Source organism: Ips typographus, linkage group LG4 (assembly GCF_016097725.1).
Source record: "Ips typographus isolate SLU linkage group LG4, UJ_Ityp_2.0, whole genome shotgun sequence".
Lineage (NCBI taxonomy): Eukaryota > Metazoa > Arthropoda > Insecta > Coleoptera > Curculionidae > Ips > Ips typographus.
Window position 1 is genome coordinate 12461926 of NC_138425.1, and position 23176 is coordinate 12485101.

At 35.1% G+C, this 23176-nt stretch overlaps 1 protein-coding gene and 1 long non-coding RNA gene across 4 annotated transcripts in view; both read left to right on the forward strand.

Moving 5' to 3' along the window:
- The first annotated feature begins 215 nt into the window (after positions 1-215).
- LOC145728499 (death-associated protein kinase related-like) overlaps positions 216-23176 on the forward strand; it is an 83204-nt gene continuing 60243 nt past the window's right edge. The window contains exons 1-2 of one of the 3 annotated variants that reach the window (XM_081978777.1): positions 217-528; positions 603-759. In XM_081978777.1, coding sequence (XP_081834903.1) covers positions 638-759 — 122 coding nt within the window. In that variant the 5' untranslated portion in view covers positions 217-528; positions 603-637. Of the gene's footprint in view, positions 760-23176 lie in introns of all 3 variants that reach the window. The other 2 variants (XM_081978778.1, XM_081978776.1) reach the window with 2 other exon arrangements.
- Positions 5670-23176, forward strand: part of LOC145727940 (uncharacterized) — a 56235-nt gene continuing 38728 nt past the window's right edge. Inside the window, exons 1-2 of the long non-coding RNA XR_014177964.1 lie at positions 5670-7071; positions 18205-18266. This is a non-coding gene — a long non-coding RNA (uncharacterized LOC145727940). The remainder of the gene's footprint in view (positions 7072-18204; positions 18267-23176) is intronic.

Here is a 23176-nt window from a genome sequence, read left to right on the forward strand (position 1 = left end):
ATCAAATAGTTTACTATAGACGTTGATGACTTACTGGAATACCTTTGAGGGCTAATTAGTCATTTGAAAGCCTAAAGATCGAGTTAACTTTAATGGGTAAAAACATATAATGCAAATGTTACATTAGTTGGAAACTTTGTGGATAATTTGAGTAAGCCGGCAACGTCGCGTGGCAAAAGAGGTGGCGGCTCGGTGCTCGGCATTTGTTTCTTTACAGAACTGTCACCGCTGTCAGTAAGTCAGTTGTACGCACGCAGGCAAGGACGCAGCAAGCTAGCGCTTCGGGTAGTTCGGCTTGAATGTGTTCATGTTTTCATTGATATCTTAAATTTCGTTAACACGTTTCCAAGTAGATAAAGGCAAATAGAGTCGGTCGCAAACATGTGATTCGCACCCTTACGTTCACCGTGATTCCTGTTTAGTAGCTCGAAAGTGGTCCCCCTCTCCCCCAAAAAAAAAGACGTTAACATAACCTTCAAAATTCTAACCCAACAGACAGGCAGCTGTTTCTTTGGTCCCTAAACCCAGGTAGACACTTCCGTTGTATGCCGTTTTGGTCGTTATTAAAATTTTAATAAGTTTTCGGACACTTTTTCTTTTAGTTGTGATTGAAGTGAATTTGAGTGGACTGAGTAAAATGCTGGATTACAAGACTTCACAAGACGGGCTGCTTCAACTGGAGGGCGACGTCTTGGATAGCGTCGTTCAGAAGCACAACATATTGGAGGTCTACGATGTGGATAAAACTCCACTTGGCAGGTCAGTTGATACTTTCATTATCACAGGGCGAATAATTTTATCCTGAATCATAATAATAATAGTAGACCACAGTATAAACCTTATCTGTAGGTATGTAAATGATTGATGAAGCTTTATAAGCAGATAAGGTGATGTTGATAACCTTCCAGCAGTCTCAAAAATGTAATAATATACACCTTCAGATACAATTCACACTTTGGGTGTTCTGTATTTTTATTGGTTTGATAGGAAAATTTAAAATAATTGGTTGATATAGTTTAATTTTTGTTTTTTTGTCTGTTATATTCTTGACTACTTACCTACATCCTATATACAGTAGTAGGTTAGATAAGGAGTTCCTAGAGGAGTTCAAAGCTGTCCAGCATTAACAAACAAACTCTTAACAAAGTTCAAGTATTGTGAAAGGTACTCTACTTTATGAAAAGTCCTCGGAAAAGTCTTAATTGTCATTTGTAAAAACTTTTTTCCAAAAATTCAAAATTTGGTAATAAACATAAATATGACATTGTAAGCTTAATGTGGTCGCTAACTAATTTCCTATACTTGCACATTGAATTAATTAGTTCTCTCTCTAATCACACAAACTTTTAAAATCTGAAAACACTGAGATTATGCCGTTTTCAGTGTATTTTTTTAGGAAAATTGACATTTTTTACTACACTAATAACTACACAATTTGACAGCAGTAAAAAAGCAGCTTACTGCCAAAACAGGGCTGTCAGTATCATATTAAATAGTTCTGGTGGCACATTACTAAAATTGAACAGTAGTATCCCAGGTAGTACCAAACAAAAAAATCGCCCACTTTTCCAACAGAGTTCTGCTTATTAGCATTGACAAACCTTTAAAGGCGGACCCGTTAAGAATATTCAAAAGTGCGTGACAAACTCGACTGCCAAAAACGAACTGTACTTTTGGAACAATACAGGAGTTTGTCGAAAAAAAGAAGAGAAGCGTTCAACTGCTTTAAATGGGCCTTGAGCAATTAGGCAGTACCGGCTTTTACTGCGCAATAATCATGGTTTTGGTAACGGTCATTATTCAAACTTTTAAAGAAGAACATTGACCTTTTTGCCGTTTAGTTTTCTATCGATTTGTTTACTACAGGCATGTCAACCGAATTTACTAGAGAAGTCAATTAACAACAGATCCCTCTTTTCTCAAGCTTGGTTGATGACGTCTATAAAGTGCATTGAAAAAATTAATGGCCCCCCTGAATTGCTTATTGGTATGCTGCGCACATTTTTAGAGTCAGCATGAATGAAAATAAAAAAGGTCAATGCTCCTATTTGGAGTTCAATATGGCCATTAGTGAAAATAATATGGCAACTATATCCTATTGGGATATTAAGTAATTGAGAGTATAGGAAGGGCATTAACGATGCCATTAAGGAAGAGAACACTCGGAAAAGCGGTATTATTGTAATAAATATCTAGAATTATTTGTTTCCTGTGATTTCTGCAAAATAGTACTACAGAACTTGACTAAGTAAATGGCAAGTCGTTCATGCATGTCACCAGTCACCCACAACAAACCGATTTTTCGACCTAAAAAATTTTCTTTGTTTGAGTAAATTGGGAATTCAAAAGTCAAACGATCGTGAGACACGACTTGACTCTTTGGCTAAACAAAATGTCCTACAAACCTTTAGGCCGGTCTAAGTTAGGCGAGCGCAGATGCAAAACTGTGATACGGACCAAATTAGGTGTTCAGAGAAAGAGCTTTCGGATTTTAAGGTTGTTACGTTGACTTTTAAATGGTTTTCAAATCTATGTCGTCAATCTGTATCAAAGGGACTGGTGATCGTCCATTTATAACAGGACTTGCTCTTTATTCGCTTCAAACCAGAAAACCGATACTGACTGGAGGTTGCCACATCGCGATTGACCGATTCATGACCAATGAATATTTAGCCTACTTTCTCTGATGCGAAGAACGTTCGACCTCAGCATCTTTTAACGAGTTTCAAGTTCCTTTAATTTTCTTGTTTATTCGCGTTAGTAGTTCCTGGTGGCTGGTATGATTTTCGTATTTAGTATTCGGATTTCCCTGACCACCAGTTAGGTCAAGAGTGCCTTAACTTTCCAATAACTACTTTTTGACCGAAGTTAAAATACTTAAAAGTTCAGTCATATGTTCTTTAGGTGTTTAAAAGGCACCAGGTTTTGTGAATTACATTCATGAACAGCTTTTTGTGTAAATCTCAACACAATGGTTACTTTTTCTTGACCAATCACAAACTACCCACTGTGCTGAGATTTATACTCCACATATAAGAAACAAGAAAAATTAGTGGTTCTTCTCCTTTCTCTGTTACACCACAGCTTTTCACTTTTCTTTAGACCTACTAAACTATAATATGGAAGGCAATTAATTTTTTTCTCAGATTAGATGAAGATTAATATGCCATTTCGTTAAACATGTCATGATGATCCAACAGAAACGTGACACCGTTCTGATTTAGTAATTAAAAATGCAAAATCATAACGTGACTAACTTGCTAGACACTCCTTCGGACCGATCACACGCATCTCATCTCATACGTCCGAGGAGCGATTAAAAAAGGAAATATGGGCAGGAGAGAAGGCAAATTCAATTGTTCAAAGTAAACATCGGCGACTAAACGAGCAAGAACCACAAAACGAGTTTGGATTGATTCGTTTTTTGGCATCATTGGCATCACCTTTTGTCGGAACGACCTTTACCTTCCGTTAATCTGACTGGCCTGAGGCGATGGTGTGATTCACGATTGATTCGTTTCGACTGTTTGTTACCGGAGGAAGAGTCGTGCAGGAAAAAAGTTGCATTTTTATAACCACTAACCAGTCAGGCTGAAAACTCGGTAGCGTTAAGAGATAAAATAAGGAAATAGGAAGTCGCCAATAGACGTTCTAGTTCATCGAGCAAACACGTCTATCTTGTCACTTATTCGCTCATACTTGCTTAAATTAATACATCTTGTATAATACAGAATCTGATTACCATCTAAACAAGGTTTTTTAGCGGTTTCGATATAATCTCAGGTAAATTCCGGATTAAGCAGCGTACTTAGACACCAACAACTGGGTAAATGACTTAGTAAAATTGTGAATAATAAACTGGGGGAAAAGAATCATTCAACTGCACCAGACCATAAAGACAAAAACAAATGGTCGTGACTCCCAACGGTTATGAAAGCCCCTAATTTGCGCTCGGTTTATGCACTACGAAGAACATTAGACACAATTGCTCGTTAAATGTTGAACTAATAGCGTAATTGGTGTTAAAACGGTTGGCGCAACGGTACTTAAACGGGTTAACGTAATATCATTCGATCGCATTATTGACTTTGTAAGTAGCCACTTAAACAATCATATTCAATTTTACTAGAGGGGTACCTTTATCCACAGAACCCTTTAAGCGGAAACGAGAGCTTACTTTACGTAATTTCAACTTTCAAACAGAAAGCAAGAAGTGTAAAATTCGGTTCAGTGGAACCAATTCGGTCTAAACCCAGTGTGTTCAAGCTGTTTGATCAAATCCTACTCCGGAAATACACCGTTAACCCGACTAAAATAATAATGACCTGCACGATGTCCAGATTTAAATCTGATTGATTTTTTCCTGTAGTTGTACTACTTGTCAGTCCAAGAATGCCAAACTATTTGGAGGATATTCTTAAATGTTGCTATGAAGTGTGTGTTGGCCAAAAGAAAATGGGATGAGAACTACTCATTCCAGACTTTGCATTGATTGGTACTAAACAGGAAATAGTGTAAACGATTTATAGCACTAGACACGTCCGATATCAGTCGAATCTATTCATCAGTGTCATATAGGTATACGGGTCGTTCTGATTAGTTGTTCCTGCAGATGAAAAATGGTAACAATACAGGGTGGTCCAGTTTTAAGTGTCAATAATTCTTGATAGCCAATCAAAAAATAAGTTGACTTGCATTATGTCATTTTTCTGAAAAAGGTTTCCTAAGGAAGATACAGTCCTCCAAATTTCAATTTAAAAAATTGTTTTATAGTTTAAAACTGAACATCCAAGACTTGTGAAAGTCCAAATTTGTACTGAATAGTCTAAAAACTTTTTTACTACTAGGAATGGTCTTATGATTCGCTTTCTCAGACTGCCATCCTGGTTGAGTGTCTGAAACTGGCATTCAAGAACTAAAAAAAGTCCGGAAATCAAGACAAAGATTGTATTGTGCATGAAACTCATTTTTTACTACTAAAAATAATATAAAAGTTGACTTTTAATGCTAGAACTGACTTTACTAGGACTAAAGAGTCCAAAAGTATATTTTCAAGACTTTAATTGGTGTACAACTCAATTTTCTGGACTGGACAACAAGTCTAGAAGTAAATTAAATTTTCGGACTTTATTTCTAAAAATTAGTTCTCAAGACTATTATTGTAGCATTTGGTACCAACATTTTTTACTTTTATTACTGAAGAAACTTGACTTTTGGAAATAGTCTTAAACTCGATTTTTCAGTCTTAAAAAGCACTAAAAACAGTCTGAATTTCTTAGAGATGCTACAATTTATTGCACCTATGAGTGTAGAAGTCAATTTAATAGTGAAGAAGCTTGAAATAACATTTTCAAGACTATGGTCAGTGGACACACTGGCTTTTAGGCCTGATAAGTCAAAAACTTTGTAAAGATAGTCTTGAAACGATCGATTTGAGGCACTGAAAACAGCCTTAAAATACTAAACACAGTCTAGTTTATTAAGAAATACCCGAATTTTTAGCACTGAGGTGTCTAGAAGTCGATTTAATAGTGACAAAGCTTGGAATGCCATTTTAAGTATATAAAGAATGTAAAAATTGTTTTTTAAGTTTGCTATGTCAATAACTTGGTGAAGATAGTCTTGAAACTCGATTTTCCAAACTGAAACCAGTTTTGAAGCACTAAAAATAGTCCAGAATTCGAAGAAAATGAAAAGCAAAGTAAAAAGCACGAAAAGTTAGTTTTCAAGACAATTTTCATGAATCTAATGTCAATGTCCTGCATCTAAGACTATTTTCAAGAGTAAAATATTGAAATTTGTCTTCAAATTATGAAAACTTACTTCAAATGCAAATTTTAAGCTTCTGATGTCACTTTTCATTAGTTCAGTTACATTTTGGAGTTCAAGTCAATTTTTAAGGTTTAAATGTATGAATTTGTAGTAACAAATTCTTGAAAAAGTACTTAGTTTTTATGTCTACAAGTCAATTTTCAGTATTAAAGCCTCTCGATTTGCATGAAAAGTCAATTTTCAAAACTAAAGTCTTTCAGTTTGTCTGGAAACTATGAAACTGGCTACAATAATATTTTTTAAACTTCTTAAGTGAATTTTCCGTTTCCAAGACAATTTTTAAGTTGGGTTGGGTTAGTTTTGGGTCTTTGACCGTAATGACGTGTAATAAAGTGCTTGTTCCAAATTTGATCAATATTGCTCCAACGGTCTGACAGTTATGACAAAAAAAAAACGATTTTTTAAACAGAAATTTGAAGGACTGTATTTTCCTTAGGAAGCACTTTTCAGGAAAATGACATAATGAATGTCAACTTATTTTTTAATTGGCTATGGATTGGTGAATTATTGGCATTTAAAACTGGACCACCCTGTATATTAGTAAGCAGTTCTTCCGCTAAGTTGTCTTTTGAGAAATATATTGGTCATCCGGATGGAATAATGGGTCAAGCGGATGCAAAGCAAAATGACGATATTCATAACAGTGGTTAGAATTCACCACAAGTTTCTCAAGGAATTACTATATTACAGAGGAAGATCCTGCAGGCCATCACAATCACCGGATTTACAACTTTCAGTTTGAGAACAATTTGTATCTACATTCATGGTGGGTGGCAAATCCCTGATATGTTCTAACAACTCTGTGGTAATTTTGTTTATTTTTAAACGATGTTACCATCTACAATATTAATTGCGACGTTTTCGCAAGATGTCGGCGAGTAAATCACGTCCTTATCAACTCGTTTGTGCCGATAGTACAACAAACACGCAAACAAAGTGGTACTGGCGTATAGATAAAAACGCTTTTGTGCGGCTCGTATTCATTGTCCTTGGTCGGGTGTGCAATTAGCGCGACTTTTTTTCTGAAAAAAGAAATTAAAGCAAACGGCTTCCTATAGTAGGTACTCGCAACAGCTCTTTGTACTATGTATCTTTAGCATTGCGATATTATTGCAATTGCGGTGTCCGGTTGAGAAGTTAGAGGGGGATAGAAGTGTTTTTAGATTTTTCTTAAATGTCTTAAATTAATAAGTTTATGCCAGTAATTAGTGTCACTCTCCGTAAAATGTCATGGCTCTGGTAAGTTACTTGGGAGTGGAATGAACTAGCCTGAGTTCCTTATTACTCTGTACGGTTCAAGTTTAGTTTGTTTGCTAATAATGCAACGGTAATAACTACAAATTTAAACGTTTGTCTGGCATAATTTATGTTGTTTGACCAGATGTCCGGTTACTAGTCGATTGTATACAAATTCCTTTGAAGGTTATCAGTTTGCCATTATCGTACTTGGCGGTTTCTTTAATGTAAATTGTCTTTAAGCGGTTGTTTACCATTTTAATTTTAAATAATTCGCATTTACCAAACTCTAAGTCATCACGTAATCATTAAAATTTTAGAAAATATCTGTAAAGCTGCAGCTTATGTGAAAGTTTTGCGGTCCGAACTAGCAAGAAGTATTAATGGAACTCATTTGATGTTTCATGGGTTTAAATTATTAGTATTTATAAATGCGTGACTTTGAAAGTGAAATTGGTAGATTATGTTGTCGCAGCGATTTCCTAAATCACTGTCTGTATGTGTGTAGCAAAATAGGTCATAATACATTTTTTTTTTACAATAAAAGACACATTCCTCATTACCAATCGAAGCACAGAAACAACCAGTTCAACGTCTTCTACCGGACTATTGTCGGAGGGCCAACGGCCGCAACGGTCGTACCACAGGTCGTACGACCTTCCAAGGACGCGCGTTTGAGATTACGTGAAGATTACATGAGAAATCCGTCTTCGATCTGTACTCTCTGGGTAGAGAACCAGCATAGACGACCATCGATGAAAAATTCCTCTCCTCGGCTTCGTTAGCAGAAAACACGAACGTTACGTGTACCGAGATTTATTGGATTGTTCTGGGGTTTATAATCATTTTTTTCCACGTCTTCCACCTGAAAACCAGATAGAAGGCTTTTTAATTAACTTATAGCGTACCTATTATCTCTACGGTTTTTATTGATTGTATAGAATTTTCTTTACAGTTGGATTGTTTCAGTGATAACAGTCACGTAAGTTTTCTTGGAGTGTGGCATTTGTTGAGATAATGTCACAGTCAAAAGTTGGCTGTTAAGTCCACGTGTGGATAATTTGCGTAAATCGCAGCACTGTAAACCTCCCACTGTATGCAAAAATTTGGCTGGTACTAATTCAGGAAATGAATATAAATGTATGTATCTTTGCCAATAGTCTGTTCTTCTTTTGTATTTTATGATGCTGGATTAGTGTAGTTGTCAAATGAGTGCTTAACAAAGCCTTTTGTTAGAAGATGTCTTGCCTATTTGTTTGTAGTATTTTAGTGTCAATTTGTATACTTTGTCGATTTTGTGGAAGAGTGGTCCCTTTAATACGAGGGGTAAACCGCTGAGTACAATTTTGTACACTAATTCCTAATATACCCATAATGTCCACTAATTCCTTGTAATGCCTAGTAATTCCTAATAATTCCCAGTAACTAACCTAACCTAACCTAACCATACCCACTAATTTTCAGAATTACCACGACTGGAGAGTCTAAAAATGCCTTTTTTACTTAAAAAAGAAGTAAAAGTAAGAAAATATGCGTGCAACGATTTAACCGGAAGTAGATATCAACTGTTGCTTAGTTTAAATGGGACACCTTGTATATTATTGCATTTTTGGATTCTACGACGAATTCTAGACATATTTCGTGTATTAATGGCATACACTTTTCTGTATCCGTTTCTGAGATATTTGCCGTTTTATGTGAAATTTAATATTTTCAGTCTCCAAAACAATAATTTTAATTTATGCATATCAGGAAACGTTTTTTTCTTGGTTTTTGTGTTGTTGTGTTATACAAGGTTTGTTCTAAGAGTGGATGGAGAAAAACGATAAAATATATTATACAGGATGGTCAAAAAAAGAGCTCAAACAACCAGTTCTAAAAAAGGACGTTTTTCAAATTAAACACTCCTTTTGTCTGATTCTTTGTTCAAAATTAAGGTAAGTTTGTATTAGATCACTTATTTGAAAATTTTATTCTTTAAATTGATACATTGAACCACCCTGTAACTGTCAAAATAATCGAGTTATTGAAGGTTAAGTCAAAACTGTTTTTATTGTCAAACAACTCGTTTATTTGCAACATTTTGTATAGACTTTTATATGTCAATGGATAGAAAATATAATAGGCTTTCCAAAAATATGGTCGTTTGTGTTGATAGGGTGCTTTGTTTGGCCGCCAGAGGGCTCCAAAGCTAACTAAACGTTTTTCTTGACTTTAACTTCTTTGAGGGATTTTTTTTTAAAACGGTTAGGTACAGCCCTGATATTTGGCACAAACCCAGCACAGTGAGTGTCAATTTTAAATTCGTAGCAAAACTGTAGAAATAAAATCATTAAAGTCGATTTTCGCTTGCACCAAGTGGCCAACATAACGCAAAACCCATTGGAATAGTGGTGGCTGTTCAGGCAAATTTGACCCTTACGAAAATTGTCATTTGCAAAATCGGTTTTTCAAGAAATTTCTATACATTACATCGTAGTCAACCTAGTAGCTCATGTAACCGTAATTTTTGTCTTAATTTTACAGGGTCAAATTTGTCCTAACCAGTCAAAAAGTGTTTCTGGGGCACCTTGTCTGTAAACCGTAAATAATACGCGTATTTGTAACCCTTTGTATATACTTTTATTTGTCGGTGGACAGCCAATGAAATGAGCTTTACATTGACGTACAAAAGTCGGTTGGTTAGTGGTACCGTTTGGCCACTAAAGGGCGTTAACTTTGACCAATTTTTTTGGTGTATCCGTTTATTTAATATTCAAAAACCCGCTTAATTTCACTATTTTTGCTAGAGTTTTATACGTCAATGGAGATCCAATGGAATGACCTTTCTAAAAATTCTCCAACTTGGGTTGATAGGTTAAACGGTTTGGCCGCTAGAGAACGTCAAAGTTGACTATTTTTTTGTGACTTTTTTCGTGCATCTTTTTGTTTAATCTTCAATAACTCGTTTATTTGCACCATTTTTAGTAGTGTTTTATACGTCAATAGATAGCCAATGCAATGAGTTTTCTAACAGTCTCCCAATTTGAATGGATAGGTTAGACAGTTCGGCCGCTAGAGGGTGTCAAAATTGACAAATTTTTTCATGACTTTTTTGGTGCATTCTTTTGTTCAATCGTCAATAACTAGTTTATTTTCCACACTTTGTATACACTTTTATATGCCAATAAATAGCTAATGAAATAAGCTTTCTATGGACGTATAAAAGTTGATGGGTTAGTGGTACAGTTTGGTCGCTAGAGAACGTTAAATTTTTTAAAAGTAAAATTACAAAATTCATAATTTTTCATTGTATTCCAACGAAATACATTGAAATTACCAAACTTTATTTATGTTTAAATTTGAATGGTAGATGTATAGAAAAAATTATTTTATGATTTTTTTTATAATATAATTTAGACGTTCCCAATTCTATTAATAGTTTTCAAAATACCAATGTCCTCCAGTAATGCCCATTAATTCCTAAAATGTGTACACCATAATGCCCCAGCGGTTTACCCCTCGCTTTAATATACCCCTTACTACCACACTTGTAATGTAAACTTTTGGTTGGCTGTATCTCTTTGCTTTAAGTAATCCATATCTAACTAGTTTCTTCAGGTAAATTTGGAGAAGCGTCACACATTTTTACTTTAACTTTTGTAATTATTTTTGCAAAAATAAAATTAGAACTTAATTTCAGTTGCGCAATGCATGACTTATTGCATCGCATACCAACGGGGTAACCAGCGGAACCTCTAATAACAGTGTGAACAGTTGGTTTGCGAGTAATCAATTGGGTTCATTGCAGACAGGTATTTAATTTTTTGACGACATTTTGTAATATCTAACTCGGTCGCGTGTTTGATCTTTCGTGGGAATTTTTTGTAGTTTGATCAACCTTGACTAGGCCGGTTATCATATTTTATAATTCCTAAGGCAGTCTAGATTGAGCAGACCCCTATATTATTATTATTTAATAAATACCCGGCGATAGCCTGGGGTAAAAAACCAACTGCACCGCACTGAGGAGGATTTTCGCATACGTGTGTTCCCAGCATTTTAAATAACGACCAGACCAGAGTTCCATCCCGCCGGTGTTTTACCCATAAATTGTAATTTTATCTTTATGGTATGCAGATGTAGTGCCACGGTAACCCAAGTGGATTATCGGCCTCTTTGTGGACACCTGAAATGTGGGTATTATTTGGCAAAAAATTTTTGTGGTCAGAACCCCAGTACAACCATTGTGTAGCAGAATACCGGGTGTCGTAAAGCGATAAATAACCAAGTAACACCTAGTAGACGAGCGTAAAATCTTAACCAGCTCTTGGATGACCCCGTTTATTTTACATACCGTTGAATGACCACCACGTTTAATTTCTAACTTTCAATAGGCGAAACCTGTTTGAAAATTGGACACAAGATATATTGCGAGAATAAACAAATGACTTAAAAGGCGAATGGGGCGTGCCACAGTATAATTTTTGCTGTTTTACATTGAATAAGCTTCGTAATTAAAACTTAGAAAACATGTTAAATGACAGTCAAAATTAATTTCTTCAATTAAAAATTTCTGTTTATTTGACACTTACCTAATCAATTTTAGCTAAAGATCTATTTGTTTTGTACAGGTAAGTCAGTACAAGATTTATTGGGATTTTCAACTATTTTGAGTTTGAATACCCAAAATGATTTGTCAAACAAATTCATTTCTGTAAGGGGATTATTTACTAACATTTTAATTCCTTTATCAAATTGTCCTAGTTTTGAATGACTTTCATTCAAAAACAAGGAAACTTTCTGTTATCAAAAATAGACGTGACGTTACAGTCTGATTATATGTGATAAAGGTATCAAAGATTTCTATTGAAACTGGATTAATATCAATAAAAAAATAACAAAACAACACAAAAATAGTCTTAGATGAGCTACTTACAATTTGCTAAATTGTTCAGTCAACGAGTACAATACGTGATTTACCTATTAGTGTATAACCACATTTTTTACTGTTTTGTACCTAGTAATACAAAAGGTGTTACGTAATCTTTTATTGCTTAAGAGCGGTTGTTTCGAATGCATTTTTTTTACCTTTTGATAACATTCCCCAGCATATTCTTCCAGTAAATCAACCTACTCGTAACAAGTATACCAGTTCTAGTTAAATAAAACACATTAGTTCGTGTTACTACACCTATAGAGGTAATAAAATGCATGTGAATATTTTGTGGCATAGGTCAGAGTGACATAATCACTGTAACCTTTTTTTTTGTAATGGCGTTTTACAATTCTAAAGTATTTCCTATTGTTTCGAGAATTGAAGAAAAATGATTGTTTTTTTCCTGGCGACAAAGGAAAAAAATCACGGTCGAATGTAAAGTGCAATATCGCCAACTTGTCGGTTCAGAACAATACCAATTCCAAAATTAGTTTTTTTTTATTTGCCATCCGCCATCTATTGTCAATGCTACACCGCCATCGCATATTTGGTCTGGTCGTCCATAAGCGGAGTGCAGTTGCAAATAAAAAAAAATAATTTGATATGTGCCGCGGTTTTCATATGAATATTAATTAATATGGTGAAGTGCATTGAGGCGTGGCATAGGTCAATACTAATCGATTTTTTACCCGACATGGTGATCATTAAAAAAAAACTTCCGTCTGCCATTAGATTAACTACCCACTGGTTAGAGTAGGTTGTTTTTTTTTTAATTAGTTGGGTATTTTCACCATTTAAGAAAAAAGCTTTAGAAACATTTTAGAAAAAGTCTGAATCTGAAAAACAATAAATAATAATATAACGGTCATCAAATTTGGCAGCCACCATCATAAAAGCGTTGGAGGACTTACTTTTGATGTGAATACGGTCGAGGATGGGAAAGATCTACATAAGTCCTTTAATTTCCTAAAGCTTGTTAACTCTGGGACAATATGCAAGATGATGCAACAAAATTCCAAATTCGCTAGCGTATGAGAACAGTGCAAACACCACCTGGTTTACTTAGTTAAAAATTATGAATGCGTTAAAGCCATGAATACAATGTATACCTTCAAAATGTACCGCACATGTTTGTATATGGAAGACTTTGTACAATAAAGTATTTTCGTCTCAAGGAAGCCATTAACTTCAATGCTCGCTTACCTACATTCCCATACGCGCCATAATTCTCTCGCACACATCAGCATTTGAATAAAAAAAGCAACTATTGTTAAGCTGGTTTGGTAAAACAATAGCCATAAAAATTGCGAGGAAACTGGAAATCGACCTTATGGCAACGTCGAGTTTCATTGTTCCACCATGTTGAGTCTGTGACCTGCATAACGTCAAACGGACGCGAAGAAGATGCCTGACCTAAGCAAAGAAGAATTTCAGAAATATTTGACGATTCCCATTGTAGACGCAAAGAACCGCTCGCGGTGGTACCCATGAATGCGAAACGATGATGATGACTAAGGCCGCGGGCATCTAAGACCGTTACGAACCGATCATCTTCAGGTGTTTTCGATGCCAGGGCCCCACAATAACAGGGCTGAATACCTGTAATTTTGCCCAACGAGCGCGAAATGAGGTTAGTCGATTGGTTATGGGTCTCAAGGTGAAATCAGGTCAAATATAATAATTCTTGTCGGTTATTTGGGTTATTAGTACGAGCACAGAGCCCCGATAGATAATTTATGTTTGCGTTGTTATTTAACGTCTTCGTCATCTGGCCGGGTCGCAGACTTTTCCTCTTCTCTTGCAATTCATGCTGTACCGAACCGCATGCCAGTACCACCGTCGGCTTTTCCATTTATAAAGCGTTAATAAAATTTATGTGTCCCGACGCGTTTTCTGCATTCTAATTTCCAGTGGATAAAACGAATCGGACCATAAATTTGCTCTGGCCGACGCTTCTTATCTTGCCCGACTCGGATTGAAACGTTCACCACCGGATGTGTGGTCGGGTGGCCAAAAGGAAACTATTAGGAATTCATGACTGAAATAATGGCGGACATGCTAACAATCGACCTTATTATACAAACTTTTTAATCGTTCTTGTATAACTGGCCGGTACTTTGCATGATAATTGAAAATGGCGTCAGTTCACTAGTTCTTCATTACGTATTTCTACGAAAAAGACATAAATTCACAGCCTGTGTGATTTTCCTTGAACGCTCAACATTGCACGAGGACAAAGTGCTATTTTTATCACGTTGATAACACACATTATTAGCATATATTGACTTATGGTAGCGCAGAGACGTCTGGACAATTTCATTGACCATTGTCGTCATCTACTAGTTCCGTATCCGCTGGTTATGTTTGCTTTTTTCGATCCCTGGAAATCAGAGTAATGGTTAATTACAGCACAATGGGCAGTTTGTGATTGGTGAAAAAAATCAGCAAGCTGAAAGCTGTTTTTTGTGACAAATCACAAATTACCCACTATGTGTGATTTTCTATAAGGACCATTGAAGATTATTTGATAGAATGAAGTGTGAAGAAAATAAAAGATAGTTATATAGAAAGAATTCAACTGTTTTACAGGTAAAACAAGCTATGGGAATATATACATACAACATTAGGTACTTAATTTCACATAGAACAATCTTAGTGTAGAAGATGTTTTATAGAGTATTAGTACATATTTGAGAAAATGTTACCAGACATCCTAAAGATTATGCTTTAGGAGACCTGGATTTATTCATCATCTTCATATTTCCTTCCAATGGTTGGAAATATCAACTTTTTATACCTTATAAATATTGTCTCATATTCTGCAAATCCACGCTTTCGTTTAATATCAAGCTCGTTATACTTTTATTACTTATTCCATTTTACAAAATGTGGGTGATACGCCTGTCCCGATAATATATTGCCTACTGTTGTCCTTGATTGTGAACCATTATAGGTTGATTTACGTATTGATAATGGTTGAAATGATGCTAGTTTCCTGCAATACCTTTCTCGTGTTATTTATTGTGTTGTGGGCGGGACATTTGGGTTTTCTTCTATCTGTACGATATTATCTTATGTTGTTATAAATTTATCCGATTTTGATCTGCTGGAAGTTTCTACTACTGGTTTTTTGGTCAGAAGTCACATACAATGGTATGATAATAGGTCCTGTTTTGGTTTGGTTAGATGCTGTACTATTTTTTATAATTCCTATAGTAGTAACATTTATAAGTTGTCGTAAATTATCAGCAGCTCAACCCCCAAACTGATTTTTTTCCAACTCAATTATTATCATTCACGCCCATCATTATCTAAGTATCTTAACGTAATAGGACTAACACACACATAGAAAGACATTAGAATTCAATGTTGTTACGTTTACTTTATTGCCTAGATAATTACACTCATATTCCAAACACGAATTTGTTTAATTCACACGTGTAATACAACTTAATGTCTGCAAAGTAATTCATGAGTATCGGTTTATCCTTCCATGTTACAAAAGCTCTTCTTGCAGTTTTTGGAAAGTGTAAATAATCTCTGGCGTGTGTAATATTGATGAATGGAAAATATGCCTTAATATGGTACCATCGGCTTCTGTTTTTCGCCCCTAACGTGGTGCACGTTTTCAATTACTATTTCTGGCTGACGCAAGAAATACAAAGCACGTTATATTTATGTATTTCTATTACCTTCTGATTTAATGTTGACATTGTGCAACTGGGGTTTAATATCGCCATTCGCCCGGGGCCCAGTTGCGAACTTTGGTACCGCTACACTTTCACTGATAATGGTTCGAGATTGGTTTGAAAATGTCAGCCTGGACCTTTCTCGATATTGAAAACGATCCGGGACAGATCGAAAGAGAGAAGGTGAATTGGAATCTTAACTCAAGATGCAAACAAAGGGATTAACCATATTGAAATAGTCTACTTTGTCTGTCTACGACCAGTCATTGAGAGATTAATTTCAAGTTTGCAATGATCATCCATCGCAAATGGCCATTCATCGTCATTATTCGTATAGGGGTAATCGGTTTATGAGTGTATTAAATGGATAAATCGCCATTTTATTGCGTGCTTTATGACGGAATAATGTGAGCTTTATGAGTTAGATTCGCTTAAGTTGTAAATTTATGCTTGGAAACGATTTATAGTCGTCAGAGCAGTAGTGATTTCGGTTTATACTTCATCAACTTTACTCAATTGTTTTAATTTGACATTTCCTTTCTAGACATATATTTTTTTCCTTAAAACAAAATACGGGCGGCATTTACCGACAAGGTATAGTAATAGTACTGGCAACCTTTCATAACAATATTTATTTTGATCTTTCGATGTAGGCTAGGCCTCCATTATGGAATGGTAGTTAGAAACAACCGTTACCATAACACTCTTGTAGTGTTTTTTTTTTGTCCCGATCCGTTGCCTTGCCGGTTTCGAGAAGCAAAAGGAGGTGGAATCCGTCATCATGGCCGCGCAAGGACGTTCTCCGGCACTATCACTTTGGTACTACCGGCTGCAACGCAACAATAATACGTTGTAATTACATAAAGGCGTGTTACAGACCTACTTGTTTTGTCGTCTCGAAGAATGTACAATCATTTGTCTCTCGGTTCGGAATTTTTAGTCGGTTACCTAGATTCAGCAGAAAGTCTCCATTCAAAAACGATATTCGTATGCTCTCATGAATTGTTTTACGCTAATTGCTGGCTTTGTTTTCGATAGTAGAACATTTTAGCGACATGCCTTTCACGTGTGGTCTTTTTTATCGCTGTTCTATTCAAACTAACTATGGCTTGATTATCAGTGAAAACACTGTCACTAATCGGTATATATAACCTGTTTATGAAAAATAAAGAAAAGTCGATGTTATACAGAATATACTTAATATGGTCAACTTATTTGTACTTATGAATTTTAAGGACCACTAATTTCAACTATAGTCCCAAACAAAAATAGTCGTGACACAACTATTACTAAACACTTTCACATCTTGGCATAATAGACCGTGTATGATGAAAAATATCTTCAATAATAGTACCCAAGAATGTGCTTCAAAATTTCTACACCAATGGGCGCGAACTTTAAAGAATGGAATTTGATTGGGAAGATCAAAAAGCCTCAGGCCGCGTCACATTTACATTAAAAAAAAAACTCCTCGAATAATTCGCAAAATTTCTTGGGGCTAACTTGAATAATTAGTTTATGAAATGTCGTGTCTTCACGTAACTTGGCGTATCGCAAAGCTAAATCTTCAGCGACACCGGTACTGCCGCGACAAAAACCGTAAATAGCGGCGTTTTTTTTCTTTCTATCCAACTAGAACCGAACAATCCGCATTAAAATTCCAGCGAGGTGACTGGTAAATAAACGCTCATGTTTAATGCAACCCTTTGTGGAAACAAAAGAACCAAAAACACAAAAAGTCCGTTTGCGTCATATCACATTCACGCTTTTCGTACCGATCACGTGCCGCAACAATCAGTCACACCTGACAATTTGAATAAGTGACTGATCCACGAATTTAAACAATGATTGTAAAAATTTCAAACATAACCCACAATTCAGTGAATAATTATGTAATCGCTAATGAATTTCTAATAGCGAACAAACTGTTCTGGCCATAAAAATGTCAGATTCTGTTTTTTTTTTTTCAAATAATCTACTAGCACCCACTATATTCAAGCTGTTTCAAATTTACATAATTAATTTGTTAGATACCTCAATAAATTGATGTAATTTCCTGTTATCGATGTTCAAAATGGTCATTATATAATTAGAAATTTAAGCTGGATATGTGGTAAAGACTAGAGTAATGTTATGGTAATTTTCAGAAATTTGTATTAGTGTTTGTTGCAATTTCAGGTCTAGCAACAAGGGACAAAGTTTATGAAATAAAGACTATATGACAAAATCCGCTTCTGTCAAGCGGTCTTACTATGTAGATGGTTGTTCAACGGAAAATCAGACTTCCTCGACTAATTAATAATAATTGTGGTATCGGTAATAATGAAAGTCGATACAGTTATCCCCCGAGCTGAATCGTTTGTATTGTGTACCCATTTTGTCGCGGTATTGTTAACTAACTCTAAACACCGTAATTACAACGAAACACCCATTAAACATATAGAAAGTGCTTTTCGTCACTTTTCTGGTCTCTTGTGCATTGTTGTTACTATTTGTTAAACTAATTTCCTTTTATTTCTTCTGTTCCAGGTGAGTGATGGCAAAAAAACGATTAGCCGAGTCGAATTCGCGTTTAGGTGAAACTTGAACCGGTAAGTTGGTGTCGGCAGTTTTATGGCTAGTTTCGGTTAATTTATTTCAATAGCCTTTGGTCTATTTGGCCTTTGGTGCCATTAAAAGTGTTGTGACTCGTTACGGACACATTCTTCAACGCTTAACGTTCAGCGTTCCCACTGCTTCGTTCTTTTCGATCAAACAGCTGCTATTGACTTAACTGTTCTGATGATAAATAACGTCGGTAATCATATCTTCAATAAAATGTTTGCTGCGTATTTGATTATTTTTTTGTCTTTTTACGCGTGGGAATCTGCCAATATGTTAGAAACTTGGTTGACTTGGGTCACGTTTTTCTTAATTGGCATCCATTTTAAAGAAGTAATGCAATCTTCATATTTAAAATCAGCTCAAATTTAGGTTAATCAGTTTATTACATTATAACTCTTTCGAGATTAATCATGTAACGTGTTGATACAACTTCCTGCTTAGAGTTTACCAATTGATACTCGTAATAGCTAACATATTGTTATTAGGCTAAAAATTAGCACTCAATTTAACATTCACCGCAACTTAGATAAGATTATGATGTTTGCGTAATAAAGTAAGGTAAATCAGGCTAACAATATAATATAATTTCGAAACTTTTAAAATATTAAACTCGAAACTTATCTTTCCAAATAGCAAAACAAAAACCCATCTTGATAATGTTTACTTGAAAGTGGCAAATTTTCGATGCCGTAATAACTAAATAAAATTAATTATTAATGTCAAAAGCTTCGTATTTTTCTTTGTTACTAATTTCTCAGGAGGCTTATCGCAGTGACTTTCCTAATTCAACGTTAATTAATTAATTCAACTTAAGAGGATTATAACGTGCGATACTGTCATTACCGAGTTAAGATTTCTAATGGAAACTTTTACACTGACCAAGTATACGTTTGTGGTCTTTAAATGATTAGGTGAAGATTAGTTCTGTTCTCTCATAATGCTTTATTGTGATAATGCCATAAAACTGCCTAAAATGCCTCCAATTGCTTTGAAATACATCGAAATGCCTTTAAATTGTCTCAGGATAGCTTCAAATATATAAGTCCCTTGATATTGAGATAATGATAAACCTTGATGACACCCTTGAAATTATTTTTTTTTTATGGTCACCTGACCTGAGTTTTTAGGTTGAACTAAATAGCAGGTCTGCTTTTACAATTTGTACATGAAATTGATTTTTTTTTAAAGTCACGTGACAGTTTTTAGGTTAGGTTAGGTGACAATGTAAAGGTTTTTCCAAATTTTTGGCACTTGATTTGACATTGTGCCGAAAGCTTAAAATTGATTTTCTAAGGTCAGGTGACTGTTTTTCCAAATTCTGACTAGCAAAAAATATTTTTTGTACGGTTACTTGAAATTCCGGGTTATATTTTGACGTTTGCACGAATCTTCTAACTGTCATAGTAACCAAGTTAGCACGTGTCAAATAAAGACACCTATCATTTAAAAGAAACACGTCACGTGACTTGATAATTCAATTTTTTTAGCTTGCAACATTGTAAAGGCCAGTTGAAATTGTCAAAAAAACATGTCACGTGAACTCCAAAACCCAGTTTAAACTTTGGAAAATGGTAAATTAAATTTAGATAGTTGTAAAAACTTAAATTGTAAAATACACATTACGTGACGTTAAAAATGCAATTCTGCATGTTCTTGCAACACTGTAAAGGCTGCAGTTGGCATCTGTCAAAACTAGTCACGTGACCTTTAAAATGTGGTTTAAAATTTAAAAATTTGGTAAATTAAATTTAGACACTTGTAAGAGCTGAAATTATTGTAAAATACACGTTACGTGACGTTGATAATACAATTTTGAGCTTACAACTCTGTCAAAGCTAACTGACACCTGTCAAAAACAGTCACGTGACTTTAAAATGTAACTTACGTTGATATTTGGTAAATTAAATTTGGACAGTTGTAAAAGCTGAAATTGTAAAACACATCCAAACACCCATCCAAAACAGTCACGTGTCTTTTGGTAAATTATTATAATAATTTGTAATGAATATTGTTTCAACTCGATATCATGTAACAAAGATGTTACTATAATAATTAGGTACATGTGCCTATGCTGTTCTGTTCGATTTTCAGTCAATTTTGTTATATTGATACACTATATTGTCTACTGCAATGTATTCCTTAAAATATCGCTAAATTTCCTTTATTTAGGCTTTATTTCGCTCAAAATTTCCAATCAAAATATCAAAAAACATTTTGAAATATACGTAATACCTCAAAATGCTTCATAAGAAAAAAGTGGGACTTGGGAAAGTGCCTCATAATACCAAAAAGTGTGTACACCAAAATACCTTGGCAAAGTATCTACTCTTCGGTCGTTACTTTTCTAACAGAATCACCTGAAGCCGTTCTTCATTGATCGAATCTGTGAAAAAATTCACGGTTACTAGTCGTTATCAAGATGTAAGGCTGCACATTTGCAATTCCGAATAGAACGCGAAGCCTCTAAGATATACCGAATGTAAATCGTATTTATGAGCTGAGGCGGATCTTGCTGCAAAAACCGTACTACCTAGGCGCATCCGAGTAGAAGTTTCCGCGTATACGGCCAGTGACGAGAACACAATAGATAAATATGCATAAGTACTCACTGTTGGCCGATTACCAATTCAAAATATGCTCCTTTTGTAATAGTCCGTTTTGCGTAAGTAGAATCGCGTTCCTCGGTACTGGCGCCAGACTCGCCGACGCTCACTTGGGGGGCAACCTGCGATACGTTACCAAAGAACCTTCGACAGTGGCGTCAAGTCTCGTCTTGATTTCCAAACAGGCACGGGGTGATTTTTTTGCCCCCTCGACGCTAATGTCGAGCGTTTGGGTCAACGTTTCTAAACATCACGTAAATACGTTTTGTTTCCCCGTGATGATGATTCAGTGGCGCCTCTGATACGTGCGACAGTTATTTTAATTTATTCAATGCTAGTCATGCAAGTTTCTTATTTATTGTTTTCTTCACTAGAAATTCAGAATGTTGATGTGACTAGAGAAAACACTTTGATTTTTTGTTATTTATCTTCCAGTTGATTCCTCTTTAAGATATTTGAGTGGTTCAGAAACCAACCTGATTCTCTTAATCAACTCGCACATTTTCGTGGAGGAAATGTCTCCAAAGTGTTTTCAGTTTTTTTAACTGTTCCAAAGGTCCACATAACTTAAAACATTGTCACCATTTAGCTTCTCATCAAACATCTTCAAAACGTTACACCGAAATGATCAAAGTTAACTGTTCATATTATTTTTGCAGGTGTGGAAAGTTGACAAGAACTATCCATAAATAATCTACAGGGTCATTCACGATTATGGTATATTAATTAGAAATCTCTAGTGAAATGCTCAATATGTATATTATAATGCAAATTTTGAGTGTAGACTAGATTAACCAAAAAGAAGTACTTAACCTGTATCTAATACCATGTTTGAGTTCATTGCAGAACTATTGGTAATTCTTCTTAATACATCTTGCACCGTTGGACAGATTTTTAAGAAAAAAATCATGATTTTGTTAGCAAAAAGCAATAATTAAATGTTTAAGTCCAAAAAGGTTCAATTCAAATTGATTCAAAACAAAGTTGTTCTTGTTTCTGACTTCTGTTGTTCTTTTTGCTCTGACAAAAGGTCTGACAATTGTATAAACAAATAGTTACGTTTTTAGGTGCATTTTAAGGAATAATTGTTAAGTCACAAATGGTTGAACTTATTAGAACAGTGGATCGGATGTAAATTGAATGTTTTTTCCTCCTGAACAAAATACACAGATGGTTCTTAAAAAATTTACTTTCTGCAATATTTATGGCTCTCCTACTAAAAGGTAAATATGGAGCACTCTGTAGGTTTTATCCCACTTTTAGTCTACAAGCTATTTAGGCTCGTGGTAATGCCTAGAGACAGCTTTACGTTAGCAAATTTTTCAGAACTTGACAATTTAATTATAGTTAACACCAGTGTGCAAGACTTAAACGTGTTAAGAAGAAATACTATGTAGTCTGCGAGGAATTCAAATTCAATGTTAAATTTGAAGGTTTGCTTGATTTGGCAACACTGCAAAATCGGACCCAATCTAGGCTTGGCATTTCAAAATTTAACTCAATAATATTACAACAGCTTTAATTTAAAGTTTTTAAGTCTAAGTGTCAACTAGAAAAATTAACTTTTCGACTTAATTCACAAATCGGAACTTAGACTTTCCTGTACTGAAGGTAACGTAATGGTTCTCATTAAATATATTACCCTTAAATGTAAATAAACCCTTTGAAACGAGCTTGATTGCGCCGCTAATGAGCCCCAACGCAAAATCCATTCTAATAAAAGTCAATCATAAAATTGTGAGCTAGCTTCTAATTAAATAACTGCATTTTATAGCCTGGGAGAAAACTTGTGGTGTCGTCGAGGGTTTCATATTGAAGATAATTGATTAAAATTGTTATTTTATAAAGTACTGCATTTTATACTTGTTGGTTGTTCACGTTATCGGTCATTTTTTACCTACTCGTCGAATAATTACTTCTAATCTAGAAACTTGAGAGCTGGTCGATTCTGGGTGGCCGTCGTGCACACCCGACTCGTAGTCTATTGTTTCCTTTCCAACAATTCTAACCAACCTGATAAACGCAAACGGGCGTTGTTGTTGTTTTACGTTGATCTCATAGCAAAGCTGTGCAGTAATTTGAAAGTGTCTCTGACCGTGAACGGCACCGTATTTTATATGGTGATTTGTGAGACATTCGATTAATAAATTGACGTCGACGGTGCTCTTGAGAACTGTCCCTCAGGCTCAGTGATAGATGTGTTGACTATGCCTATGTATAGTTATTGGAATGTCATAATTATTCGACATGACACTTGGCGAAGTGTGAAGAGAATTCAAATCTCATTCTCAAGA